Source organism: Pleurodeles waltl, chromosome 6, assembly GCF_031143425.1.
Source record: "Pleurodeles waltl isolate 20211129_DDA chromosome 6, aPleWal1.hap1.20221129, whole genome shotgun sequence".
NCBI classification, from domain to species: domain Eukaryota; kingdom Metazoa; phylum Chordata; class Amphibia; order Caudata; family Salamandridae; genus Pleurodeles; species Pleurodeles waltl.
In genome coordinates, this window is record NC_090445.1 from 12150237 (window position 1) to 12177351 (window position 27115).

Consider the following 27115-nt stretch of genomic DNA (forward strand, 5'->3'; position numbering starts at 1 on the left):
GGGTTGAAGACGCAGGGCCCTTTGGTGGGTTGAAGACAATGGGCACTTTGGCTGATTGATTCAAGGCATGGCATAAACAGCACAGTATCTCTGTTCCTATGGATCCTATAGGAAAAGATGCATTCATTGCACCAGACGCCATTGTCTTGATTTGATATACGACAGGGTTTACTCACTGCATGCACTTCTAGCCACGTAAACCATCTGTCACCCAAAGGAGAAATCCTTAAATCCCAACAATGATATAAGTTTCCTCCATCCCGCTCTGTTTTTATTTTGTTCCTAATGTATCAGTTGGTTCCAGCCCCACAGGTAACATTGTGGACATGGCGTTGAGGTGGTCAGTGGTATATTATTTCCAGTTTGTGAAAAGCGAAACAATGTTCTGTGAACAAGCAAATATGCTCTGGATTTATGATTAGGGGGTCCCAGTTTTTATTTTTTTTATTTTAACATTTCAGTCTGCATAGATCCATTTTAATTTTTTTGTCCAACTGATGGGTATTTATCCATATTTATTTTGTGTTTTGAGAATAAAAGGAGTCTTTTTTCACACTTATTTAACTGACAAGGACACACTTCTACTTTGATGGCTGTTGCGCTTTAGCAAACTAAGCAACCAAATATAACAAACCACTACACCCCAGATAAATATGAACATTATATACAAATATATGCCGGTATTTAAGGAAGTACAATCCCGTTTCTTACCTCCTCGTGCTTGTGTCTGCTCACCTGTTCACCTGAAATTAATGAAGGACAGGGTGGAGATTTACAAGAATCACCATATTCTGTATTTTTCCACTTTTAAAAATAAATACAGACAGAAAACGCATTGTTTCTGTCTATATCTGTAAAAATCAGTAAAAACGGACTACTGGGAGCCTTAATTATGATTAGCAAATGGATTGGAAAGATGTATGCTGCCTTTCCTGTGACAGGGGTTGGTGTTTTTTCCTAATGAAGCCTGGGATGCTTTAAGTACAATGTAGTGAAATTGGCAATAAATACAAGAGCCTTTAATTAAACTCCTTACAGCCCAGGGACATCTAGTCGCAAGATTACTAGGCATTTCACGATGTAAAGTGTCAGGAGTGGTACCTCTTGTATTACTTTCTTGCTGGTAACAGTGTAATAAGGACAATAGTATTCTCTATGGGTTTGTTTTATGCCTTGAAAACTGTTAATGTGTGATTAAACTCCTCTCTACAGCCCCTCAATCCGAACCCCGACAGTCAGTGGAACACCTACTTCCGGGACAACGAGGTGCTGCTCCAGATAGATAAGGATGTGAGGTAAGTGATGCCGCTGACACTCAGGAGGGGGGAGGGCTGGGGGTGTGGCCCGTGTGTGACGTGGCTTCCTGTGGGCTGAAGTAAAGATACTGACCCTTGCACCTCCAGGTGGTGGAGGGGTTTACAAACTCAGAATGAGGTGTACCAAAGTCAGCTACAGTCACTAACTTAATATCCAGTCAGGACTTTGTCTGACAAAAGGACTTTAAAAGAAGGCATGTACATAGTACACTTAACAATATGGCCGGTAAATAAAACCCAAAGTGCCTCTCACTTCCTACACCAATGAGAAAAAAAAACAAGCTCTATTTTAGCTCCCAGACAATTGCCGTTAGAGAACTATTTAAAATTGAGACCTTTGGTCATTGTTACAATGGAATTCTTTGGGTCCTCTCAAAAAAGCTCAGAAGCACTTGAGTCGCCTCTCTAAAAAGTGGAGGTCTGAGGGGCATGGTGCAGGAAGGCATGCTGGTACCCCGGTTTAACTTTGATGCAGCTGCTTGCCGTACCGAAGGATGACCCAAAATAAATATTGACACACTGAAAAATAGAGTCCATTAGATAGTGATAAAAATGGCTGTCACGTAACGCTCCACCCAAACATCATGAGTCCCATCCTTAGGTCACCTTGGGATTTCCATATTGTTGTCCACAAGTGACTCCTAGGGGTCCCAGCCTTTTCCATTGAAATCCTGATGCCCCCACTGGGTTGGCTCTGAGTTGGGAATAGTTGGCAGCTTAATATGCCAGCTCCCACTGTATTTCCCAAAACCATGCAGTACTGTAAGGGCCTGTTTCTCAAAACCACACTTTCAGGGAAGTGTTTTTGAACGTTGGGCAGCCAGTGCGGATCAGAGGCACCAACTAGGAGTCATGGTGTCACCGGAGGGGGCAGGTGAGTTCCTCTAGCATGGGAAATCTTGCCTAAGCAGAGGGAACCGGCAGGCTACCTTCTCCTCTCAGTACGTATGTGACGTGTATGTGCAGTGAGGCACAAAGGCGACCACCATTTTGTGTAGTGCACTTGTGCAGACACATCCATTGGAAACCACCTTCCCCCACGTGCACACATACACATCACTGACACCTTTCGTGCAGGACCCTAGTATGATGAGGATCAAAGACTCCATTATGGGACTATATTAGACTTTCACTGGGGTGTCCCCACAGAGGTGCAGGTAAAAGGCCTGCACGGCTGGCTATAAATCATGCTGCCACCGCCCTCAGTCTCACATGACCTGGCGATGAGGGCAGGAACCACTCTCTCAAGAGGGGTTCACTTTGGCTGATTCCTGGCAGTCCAGTTGTGATCACAATAGAGAGACCAATCTAAAGGAGCACCATCCAGCAAGCAGGTGCCTGGACTGCAGAACTTTCCAAAGCATGTGTGGGCTTTCGTCCTGGTAAAGAGCTGTTCAAAGCTGGGCGTGGGACCGTGGAATCTGTTCTGTAAGTCTTGGGTAGGACAGGAAAATTAGTTCTGTGGTGGCTGGGATGAGGGGCTGGGGTCCGTCTCATTTATCAGAAGCTACAAGTTGGACAGTGGACCTCTTCGCCAAGGCCGGGCATTGGACAAGAGAGGCTGTTCCTCGAGTCTGGGTGTTAGGCAGGGATGTCTGTTGAGATTAAGTGTGGACTGGCAGGAGAGGTGTCACTTCTCAGAGAGTGTGCACGACTGGTTGGGAGCGGGGTGAGCGGAGGGGCGGTCTGGTCTTCGAACCTTGATATTGGAAAAAGGGGTTGTACTTTCAGACGGAGTGCGGGGTAGGTCGTCTGATCTGGGAGGCTATGCTTGTGGCAATGGATGTATGTTTTCCCAGGGTATCTATTGCACAGGAGCCCACTACTCCATGGCTTGTGCAGGATAAGGGAGTATTATTCAACTGCAGAGGTAGGGAGGCTCGATGAGGGACTCTATTCGATCTTCTGATGTGAGACAGGATCTCTCTTCTCCTAGGCTGTGTTTGATGTTGGGATCAAGTTACCAAGGCGACGTGTGGGACAGGAAGTCTGTTCTCAGGGTCAAAATATGGTGCAGAAAGATCTGTTTTTAGATGTTGTGTGGAAGGGGATCTGTCTTAGCAGAGTAGAGACCGCAGATGGCCTGGATGTAGGGTCATTTCTCTGAGGATGGAGGTATGACGTGGTGGGTCCGTCATTTGTCTGGGTGTGGGACAGAGAGTCTATTCTGTGAGGATAGGCGTGAGGTGTCTGGTGTGGGAGGGTCTGTTCTCTGCAGCTGGAGTATAGGATGTGGGAGAGGCCTGTTGTGAGGTTGTGCTTGGGACCTGGGTTGTTCTCTGCCGTGTGTACTGTTTTCCAAGTCTAGTTGTGGCATAGAGGGAGTCTGTTTTCTGGCAGTTTACTCCTGTTCTTCCTTCCACCCGCAGGAGATTATATCCAGACATGGCCTTCTTTCAGCGACAAACTGAGTATCCCTGTCTCCTAATTTTGGACCCACAGAATGAGTATGAGACTCTGCGAAGGCGAGTGGAGCAGACAACACTGAAGTCGCAGACAGTGGCACGAAACAGGAGCGGGGTAACCAATGTGAGTACACGCCACCAGTGCCTGGATTGCCAAATGGGCTAGGGATGGCATTTTGTGGCGTGGCGGAGGGGACGGGCAGTGTCTGGGCAGGTGCATGATATGACAATGTGGGGCATCTGGAGAAATTGCACAATGTATGTTCACTTGCCTGCAAGGGGCAGCATGTGGGCAGCTGGACAACAGGAACATTGTAGGGGCAGGTGGAGGAGATGGGCACGTGTGGGCAGCTGGATGAGATGGCATGTTTGGGCAGCTGGAGGAGATTGCATTGTGTGGATGGTTGGAGGTAGCCATTATGTAGGCAGCCAGGGAAGTTGCGCTGTGTGTACCGTTGACTGGAAGGGCAGTGTGTGGGCATCTGGAGGTCAGGAGTATTGCGTGGGCTCTAAATACCCTCTGAGGTACCCAATGGTAATAGCATCTGTAAGTCCTTATTTTCACTATTGATCTTCTTGATACAACAAGTTGCTGGATCACAGCGTCCCTCATATATGTTTCAGTTAAGTTAACACGATTTCGCTTCTTGGACGCCTCAGAACATCTTCGTTTATTGACATCATAGCTTGAGTCATAACTTTTCCATCCCTGGGTGCAGCAGTAAGACTTTGTTCATAACAGTGTAGCCAACATGTGTTTCATTGATTGTGGCATGTACGCCTACGACTTCATCAGGGCTACAAAGGACCAAGTAGAGTATCTTCAATACAGGTATTCCAAGTTACACACTTGTGCACTCTACACCAGCCGTGGCATGCGAAGTGCAAGAAAAGGAACTACGTATAACCGATTGTACGAGGAGCTGCATGTGATGAGAAAAATAGAAGTGGACTGACAAAAGGTCAGTGCTCAAGTGTGGAGAGAGAGCAAGTAGACACTCAGAACCACCGTGGAAATTAAGCTGTCGCCGACAGTCAACCCCAAAAAGGTAGTGTACAAATAAAGAAGAATCAGTAAAGGTACACCACACCTAGCACCTCCATTAAAGACCATAAGTTAAGTCTTACCATCAAATTAATCCAACAGTTAGTATTAGTCTGCTGGCATCACCAAGCCCTCTTTCTAAAAAAGAAAAATAATTGCAGCAACCTCCTGGCTAAGAAGTACAAGACTACTATTATGAAACTATTTATTAGGGCCACCTACCACAATCTGAGGTTAAATATCACCCATATCACTGTCGTACTTGTGTTGTTTATATATATATATATACGTGTGTGTGTGTGTATTTCAGACTGTAGGGAAATATATACCGAGAAATACTGTCATTGGTACTCAGTTACTAGTATTATAGCATCATATATTCGAAAAAGGTCCTGTATTCCCCAATTTAACAGAGTGCAAGAGGCATCATCACACAGTCTAGTAGTACATCTGTCGGGTGACCTATCATTCCATTGTAGCTGCTGCTGACAGGCAAACCCGAAGTAAAACAAACTTATTGAGAAATTACGGGAAGGGCCCCCACAGTAAAATGTATTTAAGTCCAAGTCTGTAACGTTACACAATTACTGATCCCGATCTATCCAAATCCATTTGTGCGTAAATAATACGGGTAATCGACCCGAAATCAAATGGGCTATTTGAATTTCCCGGGAGATGCCCTCTCAGTAGATCCCATCTAGGTGCGCCTTCCCAGAATCCCAATAGTAAGTATTGTACTATTCTAGGTACCACTCCTCATAGCAGCCACAAGCTGTATAATTCCCCCAACAAACATCAGTATCTTAGGCCAATAGCCACCAATTAATACAGTAACACTCACGAAAAGCTCTATTCTCGAGCGCATCAGAGTGTGTTCCGATTCGTCGTGTGCATGCCGGCGCGTGTTACGCGGGCCATCTTTATCTCTTTATGCCCATAGAGTAGAAGTGCCACATTCCATGAGTCACTAAAATAGAGGATAGACTGATCGTAATGTAATAGGTGTGTAGTATACCTGTGGCCTGTGTGAGGGTGGAAATCACAACCACCATCTTGAGTCCATTCAGAATCCAATCCTATATACTAGCGTACGCTTTCAGAGTAATTAATATGATCCTATTTACCGCTATATGCCAGAGGTATCGTGGTAACTGAATACAACATGACCAATGGTATCAAGACTACGTAATCAACAATCATAACTCCATTGAATGGTTGAAAGGCGTGGCGAGCCTTGTGACTTGTCCTGATCTGTGTATTAAGTGCAGATTATCAGACAAATTAACAATGTGGTGGCCTTCTGAAAACTACTCTTTATTCCATCCTTAAAACAAACGTATGTTTAGTTGTTTCAGTCTACACAAATCGTAATACCGTATTTTTAGCTCCTAAAACGTGTTACCTATTGAGTCATACAAAAATGATAGCCAGTAATCTTGGTGCATCATAGGTGCAGATGACAGAGTTGTTGCAAGACCTATGTGTCAATAAGTCTATCCAAACACCCATAGAAAATAGACCATAACCACAAGAAATCAGGAGGTTTAGGGAATGAAAAGTACTATTGTATTTATTTTGTAAAGAGCAGGTTTTCCCATCAAAAGCAGAGGAAGGAGAATACATGAATAAATCACTATGCTCCAGATCTATTACACGGCATAAATAGATGCAGACACTCCATGGTGTTGATCAGTTGTAAATCAGGCTCATGCACAATCAAATGCTGTCACTTGAAACATGGCAAACACTACATTTTCAGACAGTTATTAAACCTACAAACTCTCACTTAATAGGATTTGTCTTGCTCTAATATCACCAGTTATAACCGATATTGCATTTACTACAGATACTGTGATGTAATCCTGTTTAGCTGAGTGCATTGTTGTTCATGACCCTAGGAAGTATTGCATGTTGTGGTCAGTGTTTAAACGAATTATCCATCGTGCTTCACACTCTCTTAATTTCAATTCACGGTTGCCACCTCGACCGTCACGATTAACAAAGTCACTACCGTGGGATTTGAATGTATAATGTAAACCTTGAGCTTGACATTCTTCTGCATGTACTGCTATTGGATATCGTTCATCTAATTGTTTCAGTATCTTAAATGTTCCATCACACGTTCCCTAAGGTGCCTGATTGTATCCCTGCATAAATCTTGCCACATTTGCATACTAGCACATAGACTACGTATCACATGTTGCAATTAGTATGGGTACTTATGGCGTAGTTTCGCAAACCATGAAATTTGAATTTGGTAATATCATCCAGGGACCATTTACACATACTTCAGTGTCCACACTTACCAGATCCATTCAAGTACTTGGTAAGGTATGTCCTCTGCTTGTTGGGAAGAGTGTAACTTGGTCTGACATAATTCCGAATAGTTTCGCCTTTACGGTATGTAATGCTGAGGTGAGCCTAAAGGAAAGTTTGTAGATCTTTATTTTTGACAGGTAAATGCCATTTTTTGCGCAAAATGTTGTAGAATTTATTTGAACTGAGGTGAAAGTTAGTAACCAGTCTAATTAACTGAGTTTTGTTTGGGGGTTCCAATTTTTATCTGACAGTGTGGTACTACGGTCAGTATTGCGTGCTCTCTTAACTTGCTCCTTTAATTACTTGCTTATCGTATCCATGTGTATAAAATCTTTGTTCTGTATCTGCCAAGGTTTGTGTGATTATTGCACCCTCACTGCAATTACATCTATCCCTTAACATTTCTCCGTAGTTGTTGGAATTAATTTGAGAATTGGGGTGTGAGCTCGCAGCTTGTAATAGGGTATTGCATGAAGTATTTTTCCTGAACATCCTACTGTGAATCTGTCCATCTTTTACATAGAGTTCAGGATCTAAAAATACCGTATTATATATCATAGCTTTATTGATACGGAAAGCTCATATTGAACACATTTGAGTTCAAATAGAACATAAATTCTTTCAATTGTTCAGAGGTTCCTGTTCAGATAAAAAAATAATCATCTCTGTAACAACCCCAGTAAAAAATAATGTTCTTCCATTACACTCTGGATGGGACCCTCATAAATAGATTTGCATAAGAAGGTGCAAATCTGGAACCCATCATAGTCGCAAAGCTGTTTGTACCAAGTCCCACTGAACAGAAAGACATTATTTTCAAGAATAAGTTGTCACATATCTATGAGCATCTCTGTGTGTTCTAACAATTCAATGGGTCTTCTATTTAAGAAATGTCTTAAAGCATTGTACAGAAACACAACATCCATTGTTACCAGTAGCATTCAACGCTCACATATAACATTTTTTAGCATATTAAGGACATCTTTGGTGTCTCTTATGTATGACGTTTGAAACAAATGGGTGTAAGAAGACATCCACACTAATACTGACTGGGACTCAACTCAAGAAGGGTATGCAAGGGTTTGTGCCGTTTTACACTTGGCCACCTCTCTTTATAGTGTGGGTAGCTGGAGCAGATGGGCACTTTATGGGCAGCTGCATGCAGCAGGAAGAGATGATCATTGTCTGGAGAGCTGGAAGAGTTCACATTGTGTGGTCAGCCGCAGGTGATGTCATTGCGTTGGCATCAGAAGGAGGTGGTATTGTGTGTGCAGCTGGAGGAGACAGAAGAGCTGTGTGTGAACAGTTGTAGGAGATGGAGGGTGAAGGAAGCTGGAGAAAGAGGACAGGTTGTGGGCAGCTGGAGGGGACAGGCAGCACATCGTTAGCTGGAGGAGATGAGAAGAGTGTGCGTGCCTGAGGGAGGTGGGGCAGTGTTTCGGCATCTGGAGCAATGTCCGTTGCATGCTTTCAGTGTAGGGGTCTAATGTCTGAGGTGCAGGAATGGGGGCTCATTTGGACACCCTCAGGCTTGAGCACATGCCCTGCCTAAGCATGTCCTAGGCATGCATCTGCTTTGTATGTTTACGCTGTGCCTTCTGGCTCATCTCCATTTAATTTTCTCTGCTGCTTGCAGGTGAGCTCCCCCCTGAAGACGCCTGCCTCCCAGGCCTGGAATGAGTACGAGCTCCTGCCCAATGGCTGCGAGGCGCACTGGGAAGTGGTGGAGAGGATTCTTTTTATCTATGCCAAGTTGAACCCTGGGATCGCCTACGTGCAGGGGATGAATGAGATTGTGGGACCAATTTACTACACCTTTGCTACAGACCCAAATAAAGAGTGGAAGGGTGAGTGGGAGCAGCGGAAGTGCGTTTGGTTGATCCCAGAAAGGGGTGTGGTGGTGCTGCGAACCCTTGGAGCTGCCCAGAAGCCATTATCAGTAAATTAAAGTACCAAATTCTCTAGACACAGGGCGATGCTTGCGAAGGAGAGATGGAAAGGACAGCCGCCCAGGGGCTGAAGGTTGCTAAACTCTCTCTCTATGCCCCGATTTGTAGGGTACAGTGAAAGAAGCCTGCGGCACAGTCTATGATATTTATTGAGGTGCAAACTCCTTGGAAACGCCAGCCAAGGGCCGGTTCTAGATCGTGTGATACACTAGGGTGTCTCCACCCTCTGTACTACAGTATTATGACAAAAAGTGGACCAAAAGTACTGTTCATGTAAAAACGTTAAAGAATGATATATTCACCTAAGTGAAATTGTACATAGGTTGTATTAATCGAGATTTGAAAGAGAAGTGGGGCATGCTGGAATGATTATCAGAGTGAAAACCAAGATCGCTAAGTACCTGCTGAGATGTGGATGGCAGAAAAACAATGGAAGTAATTTGGATCTGCAAATATTCTGGCTACAGCAGCTTTTCAGAAACCTAGATTGAGCTCAGGTTGTATTTTAAAAGGAGTCAGTCCTACACTGAGTCCTGTAAGATGTGTAACAGGATAGCCAAGTGTGCTGAGATGTGTGGACTATCAAGCAGGGCAGGATGTAATGAACAGCTGAGCACCCTAAGATGTATAATGAGGATGGACTCTATGGAAGGTACATATTATTAGTGTTTCGTATAGTACGAAGATAACCATAACATTGGAAGATCGTAGAAAGATAAAGTATACATGGTGGGCCATAGTAAAAACACATTCTAAAACAAGATTTTAAAACCTATAATAGGCAACGGTTTTCAGTTTTCAGCTTCCAGCGTTGTTGTAAACAGATTTCTAACTTGTAGAGGAAAAGGTAAGAAATCAGTAGGAGTAAATACCAGTGTCTGCCTGTGATTCACCCCAAGTGTTTGTGGAGGGAAGGGCTGTTTAGTGAGACATCATCTGCCTGCGATACAGCCGTAGTGTTCGAGATAGCGTTTCGTGTGACATCTGATGCTAATTTGTGGACGATGAACTGAGTCAGTACCAGATGAGCAGATATGGGTGGTATATAGAAAAGATTCACAGGCATTGTCTGTGGTGATAACGCAGCACTGAGTTTAGCTTTACTTCAGCGCACAGATACACACATAGGGGTCCAGCACTAAGGAGAGTGTAGGAGAGCACATGAGCAGTCAAGGCTAACTCAATCATATTCCACATCAATGGAACAGTTGCAGATCTTACCACACTATCTTGCTAAGAGTCTTTGAGCTAAGCCAGAAGTGGAGATCTTGAAAACAGGGTAGGAAGAACGCTTGGATTTTAAATAAGTTTTACACTGGTAGACAGAAAATAAAATTGGGGGTTAAACAAACTTAGAATGGACTTGTTCGAATGTGAAAATGAAATGTGGGGTGTTCAGTTGCATAAGTATTGCTGACTTTCTCATTGGCCAGGCGTGGGCTTGGTTGAGGGTTGGACGGTCTTGTGCTTGTGATGAAGTGAGAGTAGGAAATATTGAAAAGAAGATGGTATGTTGCTAAGGAACGTTTATTGAGTCACTTTCCTTCTCTTCCAGAGCATGCTGAGGCAGACACGTTCTTCTGCTTCACAAACCTCATGGCTGAGATCCGGGACAATTTCATGAAAAGCTTGGATGATTCTCAGTGTGGCATCACCTCTAAAATGGAGAGAGTCTACTCCAGCTTGAAGGAGACTGATGCTGAGCTCTACCTGCGCCTGGTGAGCAATGCACCTGCTTCACATCTCCGAGGCTGTAGGAGATGGCGCCTTAGTTCCTAGACTGAGTGGAAACCACTGTGCCTGCGTATCCTGTCATTCAGACATAATAACCTCAGTATGGTGTGAGCTCTTTTTAGTGGTAGCCTGTGTGTCCACACTACTGAAAAACACAATAGTGGCCACTGATGTTCAAAAACAGTCATGGCATGGAGGGTTTAAAAAATCAAGGAATCTCCTTCAATGTACTTGAATCTCCTATAGAGGTGGTAACATGGAATCTTCCGAAATAGAGTGGTAAGATAAGTTCCTCCATGTTGAGGGAGACCATCAGATTGATGATCAGTGAATGCTGGTGAGAAGGTAAAGAAACAGGATGATCCAGAGTCCTAAACAGCTTGAGAAGGATGCCGACAGGAAGGAGCGGTCTATTGCCTGCTCTTACTAATTTTCCCAAAGGAAACTTTCAAACATCTTTAGCGGCTTTAGAGTTTCTTTCTTCATGGGTCAGCTTCTTCATGGGTCAGCAGGACTCTGATTTCCTAGTGCCAGGGGCTCCCCTACATACTGAATTTAGGGGCGTTTTGGGGAGTGTAGGGGGTAGTAGTCAATGGGCTTACTTACCCCTGGGGTCGCTACATCCCCTATGTAACTACTTCCTGTGGGAAGTGGGCATAACCCTGTCTCAGAGTTCCTAAATCTTCCAACACCAATATGGCAGATTCCTAAAGGTTGTGTCCACAACAGGTAGCGAACCTTAGGAGTGGGACCGACCTGAGGGGTGGACGCACCTCCCTGACTACTAAATTTCCCACCTGTCCAGGTGCCAAATGGACCCTGGGGTGGGAGGGTCCGCATCTGTCATTTGAGTGAAGCCAGATGTGCACACCAAGGGCAGTGGGCTTCTTTGAAGCCCCCTGCCTTGGAATGCAGATTTGCAGGTCACTCTGTTGGATGAGGTGTGTAAACACCTCTCCCAGAGTAGGCTTTTTTTTCTGACCGCCCGAGAGCAAAGGCTTTCACCCTTGGGGATCAGAATCGTGTCTGGTGGTGGCAGGCTGGCTAAAACTAGTCCGTCTGCACACTGGTAGTGCCCTCTGGGTGCAGGTATTAAATCCATCACTGGCATTAGTGAGGGTTTATTAATATAAGATGTTTGATATCAAACCACCCTATTTTCAGGGAAGCCATTATGTAGCTGTGGAACTTGTAGTGACCAGTGTGCACTACATCTACTTAAAATGTCTTCCCTGTTCACTCACTATGTCTATGAATAGACAGAGAAATAGCAGGGGTATATCTGCTTGTACATATATGCCCTAAAATGTAATATAATGCACCCTGCCTTAGGGCTGTAAGGCAGCTGTAGGGGTAACCATACATATACTGCGTGCAGTGTTAGGGGGCATGGCACACAGGCTGTGTGCCATGTTGTGTTTTCACTTTTGTCTGCATCAAGACACGCAGCCTGAAATGGCAGCCTGTCCTCTGCTTGGTGAGGGGTCTCTTAGGGTGGCACAATACATGCTGCAGCCCTTAGGGACCCTCTTTGGTACCCATGCCCTGGGCACCAGGGGTACCATTTACTAGGGACCTTCGGGTGGGGGAAAATGTATTGCCAATTGGAGAACAATTGCACAGTTTTAGGGAAAGAGATCTGGCACTGGGTACCTGGTTAGCAGTAACCCAGTGCACTTTCAGTCGAAATTGTATCATGTACCAGGCAAAACTGGGGTGACCATGTCAAAAAGGGCACCTTCCTACAATGCTGTGTTTAATTACAATAATATCAAAAAATGTATAATATGACTTGTCATTTTTTTGGAACGTAAATGTAAGCAATACAAGGCAAAACACTCACCATATACTAAAAATAAGCCTACGCATTAGCTCTCACCCTAGAACTAACCAGTCCTACCTCTGAACCAAACCTTCGCCCCAAAACCTACCTTAAACTTACCTGGATACTTGCATGTTGTTGATAGAAGTGCAGACTCCCAATATCTTTGTCCAGCCCGTGTTCTGACAATAATATTTTGACACCATAATTTAACCATGAGATGTTGCTGGTGCATCATATTCATCCTCGTGAAGATAAAACGAAAGCAGGTTCAGTAGCAGTTCAAAGGCATGATTGTCACACTCGTGTCAATCAAGTTATGTTTGAAAATCTTTCCGAGCCAGACAGCTCCCTAGACAGCATCCAGGCCACAGCACTTCAGGTAATGATGTGTGCGAGCTGCAGGCGTAAGCACTCTTCGTAGTAACTCCTGTACTCTTTATCCCTCTCCCCAGGTGCAGCCACTTGTCATGGTGCTAGAGAAAGACTGGGTGCAGATGAGGGGGGTGTGACTGTGCTGGCAGGACATGCCGGCTTCTAGCTCTGCACAGTCGTCAGTCCCTTCCAGTTGCTGGACACCTCATCCTTATGATTGAAGTGGCTGTGGGGCCAAGGCCACATTGAATCGCATTTTGCTTTTGTGTTGAACACTCAAGCCCTAGATCAGGCCTCCTGAATCCTGTTGAGCCCCACATCAACCCGTAATCTTTGCCTGCGTGACTAGAGCTCACCAGTTGCCTTGCAATCCATCTGACGATGTTTACCTCTCTCCGCAGCAAGAGCAAAACATCAAGCCGCAGTTCTTCACCTTCCGCTGGCTGACGCTTCTGTTGTCGCAGGAGTTCCTGCTCCCTGACGTCATTCGCATCTGGGACTCCCTCTTCGCTGACGACCAGCGCTTCGAGTTCCTTCTGCTGGTGTGCTGCGCTATGTTGATGTGAGTGTGAGGTGTTCACAGGCGTACTCCCTGGTGGTGTTAAGTGTGAGCCCTGCTGATGTCTGAATGAAGAGTGAAGGAGGGGCAGCCTGGGGATGTGGGTAATCCATGGTGGCATGAATTGTGCACATAAAGCCTGTGGCTCATGGTGAGGTTTCCCTTAACTAACTCTGACCCTGGTTCCCTCTTCAGACTTATCCGAGAGCAGTTACTGGAAGGAGACTTCACCCTGAACATGAGGCTGCTGCAGGTAAGTCTTGGAGAAGGATGCATGGCAGGGGCTGGCGGTCTGTGTATCTCTTGGCTCATACATATATCTCTTGGACCTGTCTTCATTCACGCATTTTAAGTCTATGTCCCAGCCCAGATATGTCCAGTCACCCTTCAAGTGTTTAGTGTGATCTGAATAAAGGTGTGGGGTAGAAGAGCACGACCTTCACGTGTAAGATTATTACTCTAAGATTTGTTTTCATACACAAAGATAATATTCCAGGTTTCTGCACTCTAAAAAGATACAACTTGTGGGGGCACAATAAATCCAGCCATAGAACCAACAAGAAATGAAGGCATAGAATTTTTTTATACTGGAACTAAATCAGAAATCAAACATCCTAAAAGGACCCCAAAAAGAAATAGTCATAAGTGAAAGGGAAACCAAGAGGAGTGATCTGGAAACCAGAAAAACATATTTTAATCACACTTGTATTTCCTTCCATTTTTGCATTATAGTAAATTTACCTCTCACTTGACCAGTTAGCACCAAACTTGGAGGAGTGGATCTCAATATTCAAGCAGTCTGTGCACCACACTTAGGCCAGATAGGTAACCAGTGACTAAATATAAGACCGGTCCCAAATTTAATGTCATTTCCTAACATCATGTAAATACATTTTCAAAGAGGAATCTTGCGCAGCACTCAAGTGAAAAACACTGACTACAATTACACCACTTTTTGCAGGTATGTTGTTCAATATAATTTCGGTCAGCTGTTTTGGAGCTATAAGCCAAAAGGAAGTGTCGAGTGTGGATGTGTGAGGAAATGGGGTGTACTATATGGTGCGGTTGTGCAACCTCACCATGTAGTGCACTTGCCAACCCCTTTAGGGCCCTGAAGTTTTGTTGTCCCACATTCAGCTCAACCCAGGAGAGCCATGGCTCTGGGCAGATAGATTTACATAGAGGAACACGTCTGAAGCATTTAAGCAGCACCAGAGCAATTGAAGAAGAAATAGACAGGACACCAAAAATTCTGACACCAATTATAAAAATAGACTCTATTTTTGTGTATTTTTAGACACCACAATGAAAAAGATCCACCCTAGGATAAAATTGACAAGGTATAGTAAATCAAAGCCTTTCACTAAAGCACTGGCCAGTTCAACAAATTTGACACTAAGAAACGTTTGCACCAAAAAGTTGGGCTAGTTATATTGTGGTCCCTTAGACCACACTGAAGTTTCAACCAACTCCAGTGGGGAGTCAGTCAGGGGGACCCGCAAGGTCCTCAGAATCAGCTACCTTTGCAGGTGAAGCAGTCTCCAAACATTTCCAGGCACTTAATCTACTTGGCAATGGATTCCTATGGAGTGGTCCTGATGCAAGGGATGAAGGATACTGAAAATGCTCAAGGTTTGCAATGGATTCCTATGGAGTGGTCCTGATGCAAGGATGAAGGATGCTGAAGATGCTCAAGGTTTGCAATGGATTCCTGTGGAGTGTTCCTGATGCAAGGGTGAAGGATGCTGTAGATGCTCAAGGTTTGCACTGGATTCCTGTGGAGTGGTCCTGATGCAAGGGTGAAGGATGCTGAAGATGCTCAAGGTTTGCAATGGATTCCTGTGGAGTGGTCCTGATGCAAGGGTGAAGGATGCTGAAGATGCTCAAGGTTTGCAATGGATTCCTGTGGAGTGGTCCTGATGCAAGGGTGAAGGATGCTGAAGATGCTCAATGTTTGCAGTGGATTCCTGTGGAGTGGTCCTGATGCAAGGGTGAAAGATGCTGAAGATGCTCAAGGTTTGCAATGGATTCCTGTGGAGTGGCCCTGATGCAAGGGTGGAGGATGCTGAAGGTGCTCAGGGTTTGCAATGGATTCCTATGGAGTGGTCCTGATGCAAGGGATGAAGGATGCTGAAGATGCTCAAGGTTTGCAATGGATTCCTGTGGAGTGGTCCTGATGCAAGGGTGAAAGATGCTGAAGATGCTCAAGGTTTGCAATGGATTGCTATGGAGTGGTCCTTGCAATGAATTCCTAGGAGTGGTCCTGATGCAGGGGTGAAAGATGCTGAAGTTGCTCAAGGTTTGCAATGGATTCCTGTGGAGTGGTCCTGATGCAAGAGATGAAGGACGCTGAAGATGCTCAAGGTTTGCAATGGATTCCTATGGAAGTTGTCCTGATGCAGGGATGAAGGATACTGAAAATGCTCAAGGATGCTGTAGGTGCAATGCAGTCAATGGGGTCCTCTTGCAGCCACTCCTTGGTACACGAAGAGAGTGAGGCAGTCCTGGTCACCTGGCTGACATCCCTCAGGGTCTTCTCTGTGTTGGTAGAAGTGCTATTGCCACTGGGCTATCAGTCACCCGGTATCGCGGTCACAAATCCTACCCTGGGCAATAACTTTGCTTATGGATGACCAAGCTGCACTCCGACGACTCCTCGGGCTCAGCAAACTCAGGTGCAACTTTGAGCATCAAGTCCTGGTCTCAGGTGCTGCAAGGCAGTGGTTGTGGAAGGCCTGAAGATTGTGGGCTACCAACTTTCCCCAGCAGGCTTCCCAGCTGTTGTGTCCCTGTACTGTGATCAGGAAGTCCGCTAACTTACCCTTGGAGTCTCTTGTCTTTGGCTGGGCTCTGGAGAAGTCTTCTCCTTAAGCAGGACATAGATAGATACTTTTTAGTAGCAAATTTCCTTACCTTTGAATAGTCTGTAGGCATCAGACTGCACATTTTTTGTGAGCAGTACCCCTGCATGCTGGTAGGTAGCAAAGTTTGGCTCTGCATAGGGCCGTCCGCACGAGAAGTGACGTTTGCAGTGCCTATGTAGATGCCACACCTGTACCCTGCAGTCAGTTCTTTTCTTTCTGCGCCAGTCAGCACAGATCTGGGAAGAGCTAGCAACAGTCTTTTTTGACTGACCTTTTTTTGACTTTTTGTCGAGATTTTATCAAGACCTTGTCTCCTGATGCGTCAGGATGTCCACTAGAAAGCTAATTTCCAACCATGTGGTGCTTGTCATCGACAGATATCGTGATGGACCCCGATGCATTTTGTTTGACTGCCACTTTATACACCCCATGGCCTTCAGGGAGTCGTCCCTCAAGCTCCTTGCCGCTCAAGATCTTGGTTGAGAGGAAGGTCCTGAGATCTTTCTTGGAGCCACTTCAGGAGCTGTTATCGGAGTCGAATTCAGATGAACCCACAGGCACAAGAAGAGCAAGAAGTTAAAGAGAACTTCAGCTTCACCACATTAGTCGAAGTCATCTGACGAGATGAGGGAGCGTCAGCATTCGAGGCCTGGTTCTTTGGTGGAACCTGTGCCTCCCAGAGTTTTTGGGAGCCGGAGCAACCCCGCCCAGTTATGAGAACTTAATAAGGCCATGCACCTCATACTTGGGCGGCCCGTCCCCGCTGGAGTGCCTTTGGATCCCGTCGGCCACAGAGAGGCCTCTACTGGTCTTCCACCGGTGGGTTTCACTCCCTGTATGTGTGATGGATCCAGAGTGGCACCGGTCGAGCCACCTCAACCTTTCCCAGCACATGCCCACTGACAACCCACCGTAATGCCTTCCACATAGTCCTCCCCAACATGGAGCAGGACCAGCGGCATCCAACACTGGATATCCCTCATGTCAGAGCCAGTGCGCCTTATTCTTTTTATAGGCTTGGATTTGGGGGTGAATGGGAGGGGGATCTGAGAACCGTTATGGCTACTAGTACCTTGTAGATGACACTAAGGAAACCGGTATGAGGAATTGGCAGATGCCAGTGGTTTGGGCACCTCCCCAGAAACGGGCTTGCTGTCTCCCCCTACCGTGGCTACAGAGGAGGGTCCCTCATTTGCTATGTTGGTTAGGAGGGCAGCTGAGGTCTGGGACCTTCAGATGCCCTCTGTAGTAGTCAAGACCAGCACCTTAACAGAAGTGCTCGAGCCAGGAGTTACTCCATCTGAACCCTTGCTCCCTTGTGAATAGGACAATTGCCCACCTCAGTCGCTGTGCTCAAGGGGATCCCAATTTCCTCATCCATCACCCTAACTGGAAGAGCCTGGTAGTCCAGGCCTCCACATCCCGAGTTAACCCTGGCACATTCCCTTCCACTCCACCAGGCAGGAAATCCAAGAGGCTGGATACCTTTTCTGAGTGGGTTTTTTCTGTTGGCAGTCTGGCATTGCAGTCGCAGTACACTGCATGCCTTTTGGGCTGATATACTCACACAATCTGGGATTCAGCTGTGTAAATGCAGTCAGTGATCTCGGAGGCGACCTGAGCCAACACTGTAACAGGCGATTCCAGATGACAGAGATGCAACAAAGTTCACCATCCGATGTGGACTGGATACGACTGGTTTGCTGGGTAGAACAATTTCATCGTCTGTGTCATTAAGAAGCCACGCCTGACTGAGAACCTCTGGCTTTTCAGGGGTTGTCCAGGCTTCTTCCATGGACATGTCCTTTGATGGCACTCGTCTCTTCAGAGATAAGGTGAAACTCGCGGGCTTTAAGGCCACTACCATGTCCTTGGGCCTTTCCATAGCCCCTCATGAATCCCAGTCTTCCTTTTGTGGCCACAACTTGGCACGCGCATCCACCCCGGCTTGCAAATTGTGCAAACTTTTTGTGGCCAAGGAAGGGCTACAACAGATGTGGGACAGGCAGCCAGAAATCAAGCCAGTCAACCACTCCCCGGCAGTGGCAACCTCCAAGCTTCTCCAGTATGCCCTCCAACCATCATGGGCATCTAGTGGGAGGCAGGATATGCCATCACCTGCACCACTGGAAGTCAGTAACATCTGACCGTTGAGCTTTGCAGCTCGTCCAAAGAGTCTGCTCCTTCCCCTTTGTGACTACCCTCCACCCATGCCACCTGCTTATGTCAAGCTGTCAGAAGACCATCTCTCCTTACTCCCTCAGGAGGGGTTAGCTCTCTTGGCCAAGGGAGCTGTAGAGAAGATGCTGGCATCAGCAGTAGGTCATGGTTGCTGTTCCCGCTACTTCTGGTGCCTGAGAAGGACGGAGGCCTTTGTCCTATTCTAGACCTGCGACCTCTCAATCTTTTCCTGAAGAAGGAGAAATTCAAAATGCTCATGCTCACACAATTCCTGTGTCCCCTGGACTCAGCAGACTTGATGGAACCTCTGGACTTGCAGGAGCCTTATTTTCACATCCGCATCCTGCCTGTTCACAGGGGTTATCTGCAGCTCGACTTCTTCCACGAGCACTTTCAGTTAACCGTGCTTCCCTTCGGCCTTACCAGCAGCCCTCGGGGTTTCACAAAAGTGATTGCAGTAGCTGCAGCTGATCTGCAGAGCTCCTGTATTCCAGTTTTTTCTCTACCTCGACAATTGGGTGTTGAAGGCAGGCTCGCCCCAGGCAGGTGTCTCCCAACTCCCGACTACGGCTAAACTCCTGCATTCACTATGGTTCACTATCATCTGCCAAAGCCTCACCCGACTTCTTTTCAGAGGCTCTGTTTCATCTGAGCTGTACTGGACACAATACAGCATTGGTCCTAGACACCCAAGTGGCAAGTCCAGCATATTCAGGGTCCGATACAGATGTTTTGGCCTCTATTCTGGATTTTGGTGAGACTGACTCTAAAGCTGTTGGGCCCCATGGCCTCCTGCATCCTTCTTGTGCCTGCTGGCATATGAGGGCTTTGCCGTGGAACCTAAAGTTCCAGTGGGCACAGCATTAAGAGAATCTCTCTGACTTGTTCCAGATCTCATAAGGAACTGCAAAAGACTTGTAGTGGTAGGTAACGAACCACGATTGCATCAGTGGCACCCCTTTCCCTTCCCCAACAGATGCGTCACTTCTGGGGCTGGGGTGGCCATCTGCGAGAGGTAGAGATCAGCGGACTCTGGTCTCTGGCAGAATCCTGAGTCCACATCAACATGTTGGAGCTCCAAGCGATCTGGCTGGCATTAAAGGCCTTTCTTCCTTTAATCAGGGGATGGCTAATACAGGTGTTCATGGGCAACAAAGCTGCCCTGTGGTATTGCAACAAACAGGGCGGATTGGGGTCGTGGACCCTTTGTCAAGAGGTGCTGTGTCTCTGGACATATCCCTGGTGGTCCAATTCCTGACGGGCTGTCTGAACGCCAGGGTGGACAAACTCAGCTGTTGGTGCCTAGCAGATCACGAATGGCGTCGCCATCTGGAAATGGTGCAAGGTCCCTTCCAAAAAATGGGGGAGAGCCTTGGTTGGATTTGTTCGCCTCTGTTTAAAATGTGCAGTGTGAGCAGATTTGCGAGCCTTTCCAATGCATCGATCGGAGACGCATTTAGTCTTGAGTGGACCTCAGGCCTCCTCTACCCCTTTCCACTGATACCACTCCTGGCTAGAGTTCTCTAGAAGATCAGGGACAACCAGGTCCAAGTTGTGCTTGTGGCTTCGGATTGGGCACGGAGAGTCTGGTATATTGAGCTGTTGCACTTGAGAACTGGTCCTTCTATCAGGCTCCCTCTTCAAGATGATCTTCTGTTGCAGCAGTGCAAAATCCTGTACCTGAACCTGAAATCGCTCCGCCTTCATACATGGAGATTGAGCAGTGGCAGTTTACTGCTTTCGACCTTCCGCTTGAAGTCCTAGCGGCCAGGCACCCCTCTACCAAGATGATATGCGCCTGCAGTTGGAGCAAGTTTGTGGCATGGTGTACAGATAAACAAGTTGATCTTCTATTTGCACTGCTTTCACAAATTATTTTTTTTATTCTAATTCTAGCCCAGCAGGGATCGGCTTTAAGCACATTGAAAGATTATCTGTCTGCCATATCGGCATTTCTGCAGTTGCCAAACCAGTCACCCCTTTTTGAATCCCCTACTGTAAATAGGTTTCTCAAAGGACTCCAACATGTTTCCACCAGCTGCTTTCATTATGCCACCATGGGACCTCAACCTAGTTCTAATATTTGTTATATGTGCTCCCTTTTAACCGCTACACAACTGCCGTTTCAGGCTCCTTACCATTAAAATGTCCTTCCTTGTGGTGATAACATCTGCCCGGAGTGCCAGTGAGCTACAGCACTGTCATCACAGCCTTCGTACCTTAGCATCTACCCAGACAAACTGGTCCTTTACACTAGAGCATCCTTCCCTACCAAAGGTAGTAACGCCCTTTCATGTAGGCCAGTCTATCACTTTGCCTACCTTTGTCACTCCTCTAAGGAAGGGGATAGAGACTCCATTGACTGGACCCAAAAAGAGAATTGTCTTTCTAACTTGATTGCAGAAAAGAGTTCTGGGTGGATAACTGTATGTAGGAGCCAAAAAAGGAAAGGCGGTGCAGATACAGACCATCTCACGATGGATAGTACTCTGAATCAAAAACTGCTACGAACTGGCTAAAAAGCAACCTTACAAGGCAATGACCACTGTGTTAGCTCCCTGAGTACCTGTCCTGGATAACTGTCAGGCAGCAACTCAGGCCTCCCTGCACACGTTTACCTGGCACTGTTGCCTGGACAGTCGGGTCCAGCGAAATGGGCATTTTGCCCGTTTGGTCCTACAGGGTTTTCTAATCTAGTCCTTATTGAGGCTCCACCTTCGGGGAGGGTATTGCTTGGGTATCTATTCAAAGGTAAGGAATTTGTGGCTATACGTCTCTATTAGATGAGCAAGTTACTTACCTTTGGTAACACCTTATCTGGTAGAGACTCTATGTAGCCGCAGATTCCTTTCCAATCCTCCCCATTCTGCAAACTACTTTCACGCAGGGGTGACCCTTGCAAGACCTCAGTGTCAGCATCTCCACCGTCAGCATTCTGCCTTGGCCTGATGCTTCTGGCATGGAAATGTGACAAAGAAAACAAATGCCAGCGCAAGGAGTGACGCCCGTTTAGACACTGTGCACGTCACACCCAGTGATGCCACCTACCGGCACGCAGAGTTACTGCTCAGACCTTTCAGATCCAGTCTGACGCCTGAGGAATGCCAGGTAAGGCATTACCGAAGGTAAGTCACTTGTTCTTTAAGACACTGCAAAACTGAGAGTCCTCAACTTTTGAAGTTCCAGCTTCTGTGGAGGCGAGATCCTTAGTGATCTGGAACATTTCTGTCTGCTATGGGTGGGAAAAAAAACAACTTATTTTTCCTTCTTCATAAGCTTAACCCCTTCTCAGAAATAGCAAGATGAGTACTGTCAGGTTCATAACAGCCAGTGGGACTGTTGCATTCTTTGAGCTCTTGGAGAGAGACAGAGGAGAGGTGCCAGCTGACTAAGGCAGCCTAGGCACATGATAAAACAGAACAAGTTCCTTTCTGCTGATTGGTGCTCTAATCAAAGGTGCACTCCCCAGAACATGAGGTGACAACAGGATGCAATTTGTATAGTTTGGCGATATTTATCAAGCACAATAGCAAATTGGAGTTATCATACACAGTTTGACGGCTCTGCTCGAGATCCGGACCAGTACAGTTGTGCCTCTTGATAGCGCCCCATTCCCCCGGAGTGATGTCCCCACCAGGAGCCAAAGACGGGGGGCAGCTGCAAAGGTAACAGGCCCGACCCACAGGGAGATCTAGGTGACAGCTGCTTACCTCGAGCAGAGGATGTAACGATGAGGGGTTATGGATGGGACATTGTGCTGCTGTGGCAGTGCACATGAAGAGGGTGAGCACTGGAGATCCAACCCACTTGCAGGTGAGAGGACGGAAACAGCTCCAGCAGCGGACCTGGCCTGGGGTTCGAGGCAGCTCCAGAATTCAGGCATCGATGGGCCGGCTTCTCAGGAAAGTGTAGCACACTTGCAGTGCGAGAGCTGGACCCATGTTGACAGGCCATAACATTTGACACGTGTTACACGAGATAGAGGGACCGTGCTAGCGAAGCTGCAGGGAGGACTTTGTCTGATGGGCCCAGATGTAGCTTCAAACCCTGGGCTGGAGGGAATGGCAGACTTCAGTCAGACACTCGGGTAAGGCAGCTTGAATCTTAGAACAGAAACTGTAAAGACCGCGTATAACCGTTCTGCAGTATTGGAGGACAATATCCTTATTCAGCTGTAAATTTAATTTGGCTGCCGAGACAGAAGAGATTGGGGGGCAGCGTCATAAAGCTTCCCATAACTGTCTGTGCCATTTGGACCCTTCGAACCCATCAGTGGCCTGCTTCTGGCACCCATACCAACTCCACAACCCGCAACTGTTCCTGGAACACCGATGCTGACTCCATCAACACCAGAGGAGAAACCCATTGTGCTCTCTGATCCTGAATCTGCACCCCTGCGACCTCGACCGAGACTGTGCTTAGTTGCCTTCAAATCTCAACCTGCACCAGTTGACGTTCCACCTTCACAAGGGCGACTGCACACTTTACATGGCTTGTTTGGCACAGGTTCGAAAAATGATTATGACACAGGTCATGTATTGGTAAAACCTACCATGGGGATAATTGGCATGATGACCAACAAGATTCTAGTAGCCTCAACACCTTTCCTGATTTGGGCCCCCTCACACCCCCGGATCCTGCCTCTGAAGGGAGTGCTTCTTTTACGGTAATAATGCAGAGGTCGTCCATAATTCCTGACTGCTAGTTCCACACCTTAGGGGTCCAAACCAACTTTTTGACTGAATTTCTCCAGCCGGGGCAAACTACTTCCAAGACCCTATTGCCTCTTAATGAGGCCTTTAATGATACCCTGTTAGGAGCCTGGACCAGATTTTGCTCTGACCCACCCGTCAACTGCCAAATTGCACCACACCACCAACTTGCATTTTTGTTGCAGCACCCCTCTCCCAAGAATTGAGTGGTGCAAGCATCAACTAGCTGGACTAAATCAAATACTTTCCCCACTACTTCTCCCCACGATAGGGAGACCTACAGAGTAGAAACCTTTGGTAAGAGAGTATTTACTTCTGCCAGTTTGACCATCAGCTCTGTCAATGTTAATTGTCTGCTGGGCTGCTATTCCCCCGTTCTTATGGACTCTGTGGTTCCTGTCCTCTCAGAACTCCTGGAAGACCTCCAGCCTGTCGTAACCAAAGTTTTACAGGATGGTCCTGATACAGCCAAGTTCACAATTTGTTAACCAATTCAGTCAGGTGAGCCACTGCCATTAATCTGGTCATTTCCTATCAAGCCTTGCTGCAAGCTGGGTTTTTCAGGTAACATCTAATCATCCCTTATGAACATGCCCTTTGACTGGACTCTTCTGAGGACTAGGGAGATTCCACTCTTGAGCGATTCAAAGAAAGCAGGGCTACAGCACGCTTCCTGTGCTTGTCTGCCCTGCTTCCCCAATCATATGAGCTCTACAGACAGCCTGGAAGAGGTACTCTTTGCCCTTCATTGCCACTTTGCTGCATTTTCCATTGACCCCTGAAAGACTGACGGAGGGCCATCTGCTCATCTTATGGGAAGACGTGCAATCCTTTTTTTGACAAAGTGGCTTTGGAGAGGGTGTCTGCATCAGAAGTAGACAGTGGTTGTTATTCCAGCTACTTTCTGGTGCCCTAGAACGATGCAGACCTTAGTCCTGTTGTAGACCTGAGCCGTCTCTGGAAAGACAAATTCAGAATACTTACATTGGCCCAGGTCTTGTCTGTCCTTCACACTGGGTGGTGGCATTGAACTTACAGGATGCCTATTTCCATAAAACCATCCGGCTGGCCCATCGGTGCTACCTGATGGTCATGGTTAGACAGGAACACTTTCAGTTTGCTGCTGTCACCACCACCCCTCAGGATAATGATGGCTGTAGTAGCAGCACTCCTTTAGAGGTTGAGTATCCCACTCTTCCCTGACGACTCGATGTTGAAGGCGGGCTCGCCACAGGCAGTCAACTAGCTCCATACTATGGTGAACCTTCGGTCATCTTTGGGTTTCACTATAAATGTGCCAAAGTCATACCGGACTGCTCAGATGCTCCCCTTCATCTGAACCATTCTGGACATGATTTCGATTTTTGCCTTTTCCAGAAAGGAGAGTCAAGGACAGTCCGGTTATGATCCTGATCTTTCAGCCTCTGTCTTGGGTTGCAGTGAGGTTGACTCCCAGGCTGCTAGGACTGATGCCTTCTTCATCCTGCTGGTCCAGCACACCAGTTGGCTTATTCAGGCTCTGTAGTGGGATCTGAAGTCTCAGTGGGCCCAGATCATAGGGACCTCTCCAATCACATCCAGATTTTGGATGAGACTGAGAAAACGTGCTGTAGTGGTTCCTGGACCAAGATTGGATCAGCGCGAGACCCCCCTCACTTCCTCACCCAGAGCTGACAGTGGCGACCAATGCATCACTCCTGAGTTGTGGCAGTCACCTGGAAGAGTTGGAAATCAGAGGACTCTAGGCTTCGGCAGAGGCCTGGATCCAGATCACCCTCTTGGATCTGCGGGCCATCCGCTTGTATTTGAAAGCCTTCCTCCATCCATCAAAGGAAAACTTGTGCTTACAGACAACGCCACTCCCATGTGGTACTGTAACAAGTAGGCCAGAATGGGGTCCTGGGCCCTGAGGCAGGAGGCACTACACCACTGGAAATGAATGGACTGAGTCTTCCTGGTGGTGAACCACTTGGCATGATCTTTGAATTGCAAGGTGGACAAACTCAGCCAAACACAAGGGGCTGTTATAACCGGAAGTGCTACAAGGTCTCTATGACAAATGGTGAGGGACTTGGCTTGATCTGTTCTCCACTGCCAAGAATGTCAGCAGTTCTGCATGGTGAAGTTTCCAAAGCGTCTCTCTATGGGAGACACATTCCTCCTAGAGTAGGCCTCAAGACTCCTGTATGCCTTCCCACTGATACCTCTTCTGACCCGAGTTCTGAAGAAAAGGGCCGACTTGGCCCAAGTCATCGTATAGGCCCTGGATTGGCCTCGGTGAGTGTGATATCCAGACCTCCTGGGCTTGAGCATCTGTCCTCTGATCAGGTTACACCTCTGATCGGGCTCAAGTCATCGTAGAGGCCCGGGATTGGCCTTGGAGAGAATGCTATCCAGACCTCTTGGACTTTGAGCATCTGTCCTCCGATCAGGTTGCACCCCCAAAAGGACCTATTGTCGCACCAACAGGGTAGGGTTCTTCACCCGTGCCTTCAAAATCTCTTCATGCATGGAGATCGAGCAGTGACAGCTGAACACCTTTGACCTTTCTCCTGAGGTGGTTGGTGTCACGTGTCCCTCCACAAAAACTGTAGACACCTGTCATTGGGGAAAAATGTGTGGTTTGGTAGAGCACCAGCGGCATAAACCCCCCTCCGGGCCAAGTTACCTACTGTTCTGCTGTTAGTTTTGTCTTTCGCCTGGCACAACTTTGTTTAGGGCACATTTAAAGGGTCCCTTTCAGCTCTTTTTATTTTTATTAGTGAGACTTCATGCTGGACAGTTGGTTAGCGTGCAGCAAGGTGCTACTAATGATTTTTCTGAACGGATGCCAATCCTTAATGGACTGAAACAGGGGAGTCCTTCAGTTCTGTCTGTGTTCTTCTTCATAGTGGAGATGTGAAAATGCCCTGGGCAAAACATGGCCCTTCAGTTGGAGATTCAGAGATCTGCATTTCAATTTCTATGGACCACATAATTTTATTGGATCGAACACCAGTTGCTTTACAAAGGCAAAAAGGGTATGCCAAGAATCTGGAGAACAAATTAATTGTTATTAGTAAGAAAAATTAAATCATGGCATTTTTGATAAGCATTTATACAGCCTGAAGCACTGTTCTCAAAGGTCAGCTCTAGCCCCGATTTGAGCGACTGGTGAATTATATGTTGGTCCTTTTCATGTGTGTGCTAATGTCGATAAAAAGGTCAGTCCAGTTGTTTGTATTTTGGGTGACATCTGGAGTGCAACGGGGGTGTTTGGTTTAAAGCGGTGTTACACTGTTACTCATTTTTTGTATGTTGAGTATTAGACATTATAACAAGGTTTCATTAAGCCATTATTTTAATATCCGGTTTTCTTCAGTTCAAACCGTACATTTATGGAACTGCTGTGAATATGATTTTGTTGTGTTAATGTTTTTTTATTTGTATTTTATGTTCATTTCTGTTCAGCTTTCTGTTGAATATTTTAATAAGACTTGAAAATAAAGACATGGTTCGTTTATGTCCTCATTCTAAGATTTAACATGAGATGACATCACCATTTCAGATTAGTTAATCCACTGGGTTGCCTGTGTTTTTGTTTTAACTAATCAACAAAATAGGGCAATAAGATCTTCGTATATGCTTGATGTTAGGGGAGCACATACGTATTATATCAACAGCACTAAAGTCATACAGCTTTGGAGGCTTTGGCACAAACACATTGAGCGCAGTCATTTCTTACGTTTGAGTTGCTGTGTGGATCGTTAGAAGCCTTGAGAGCTTCACAGTACACTACACGCCATTCCACTAACAAGAAAGGGCTGACGGTAACATTCTTAGGAGACATTTACT

General features: G+C 46.5%; 1 protein-coding gene across 1 annotated transcript in view; it reads left to right on the plus strand.

Annotated features, from left to right (window-relative positions):
- TBC1D13 (TBC1 domain family member 13) overlaps nucleotides 1-27115 on the plus strand; it is a 95736-nt gene that overhangs the window by 63226 nt on the left and 5395 nt on the right. Inside the window, exons 6-11 of the mRNA XM_069237018.1 lie at nucleotides 1213-1295; nucleotides 3686-3845; nucleotides 8722-8932; nucleotides 10590-10753; nucleotides 13367-13527; nucleotides 13720-13777. Of these exons, the coding sequence (XP_069093119.1) occupies nucleotides 1213-1295; nucleotides 3686-3845; nucleotides 8722-8932; nucleotides 10590-10753; nucleotides 13367-13527; nucleotides 13720-13777 (837 nt within the window). The remainder of the gene's footprint in view (nucleotides 1-1212; nucleotides 1296-3685; nucleotides 3846-8721; nucleotides 8933-10589; nucleotides 10754-13366; nucleotides 13528-13719; nucleotides 13778-27115) is intronic.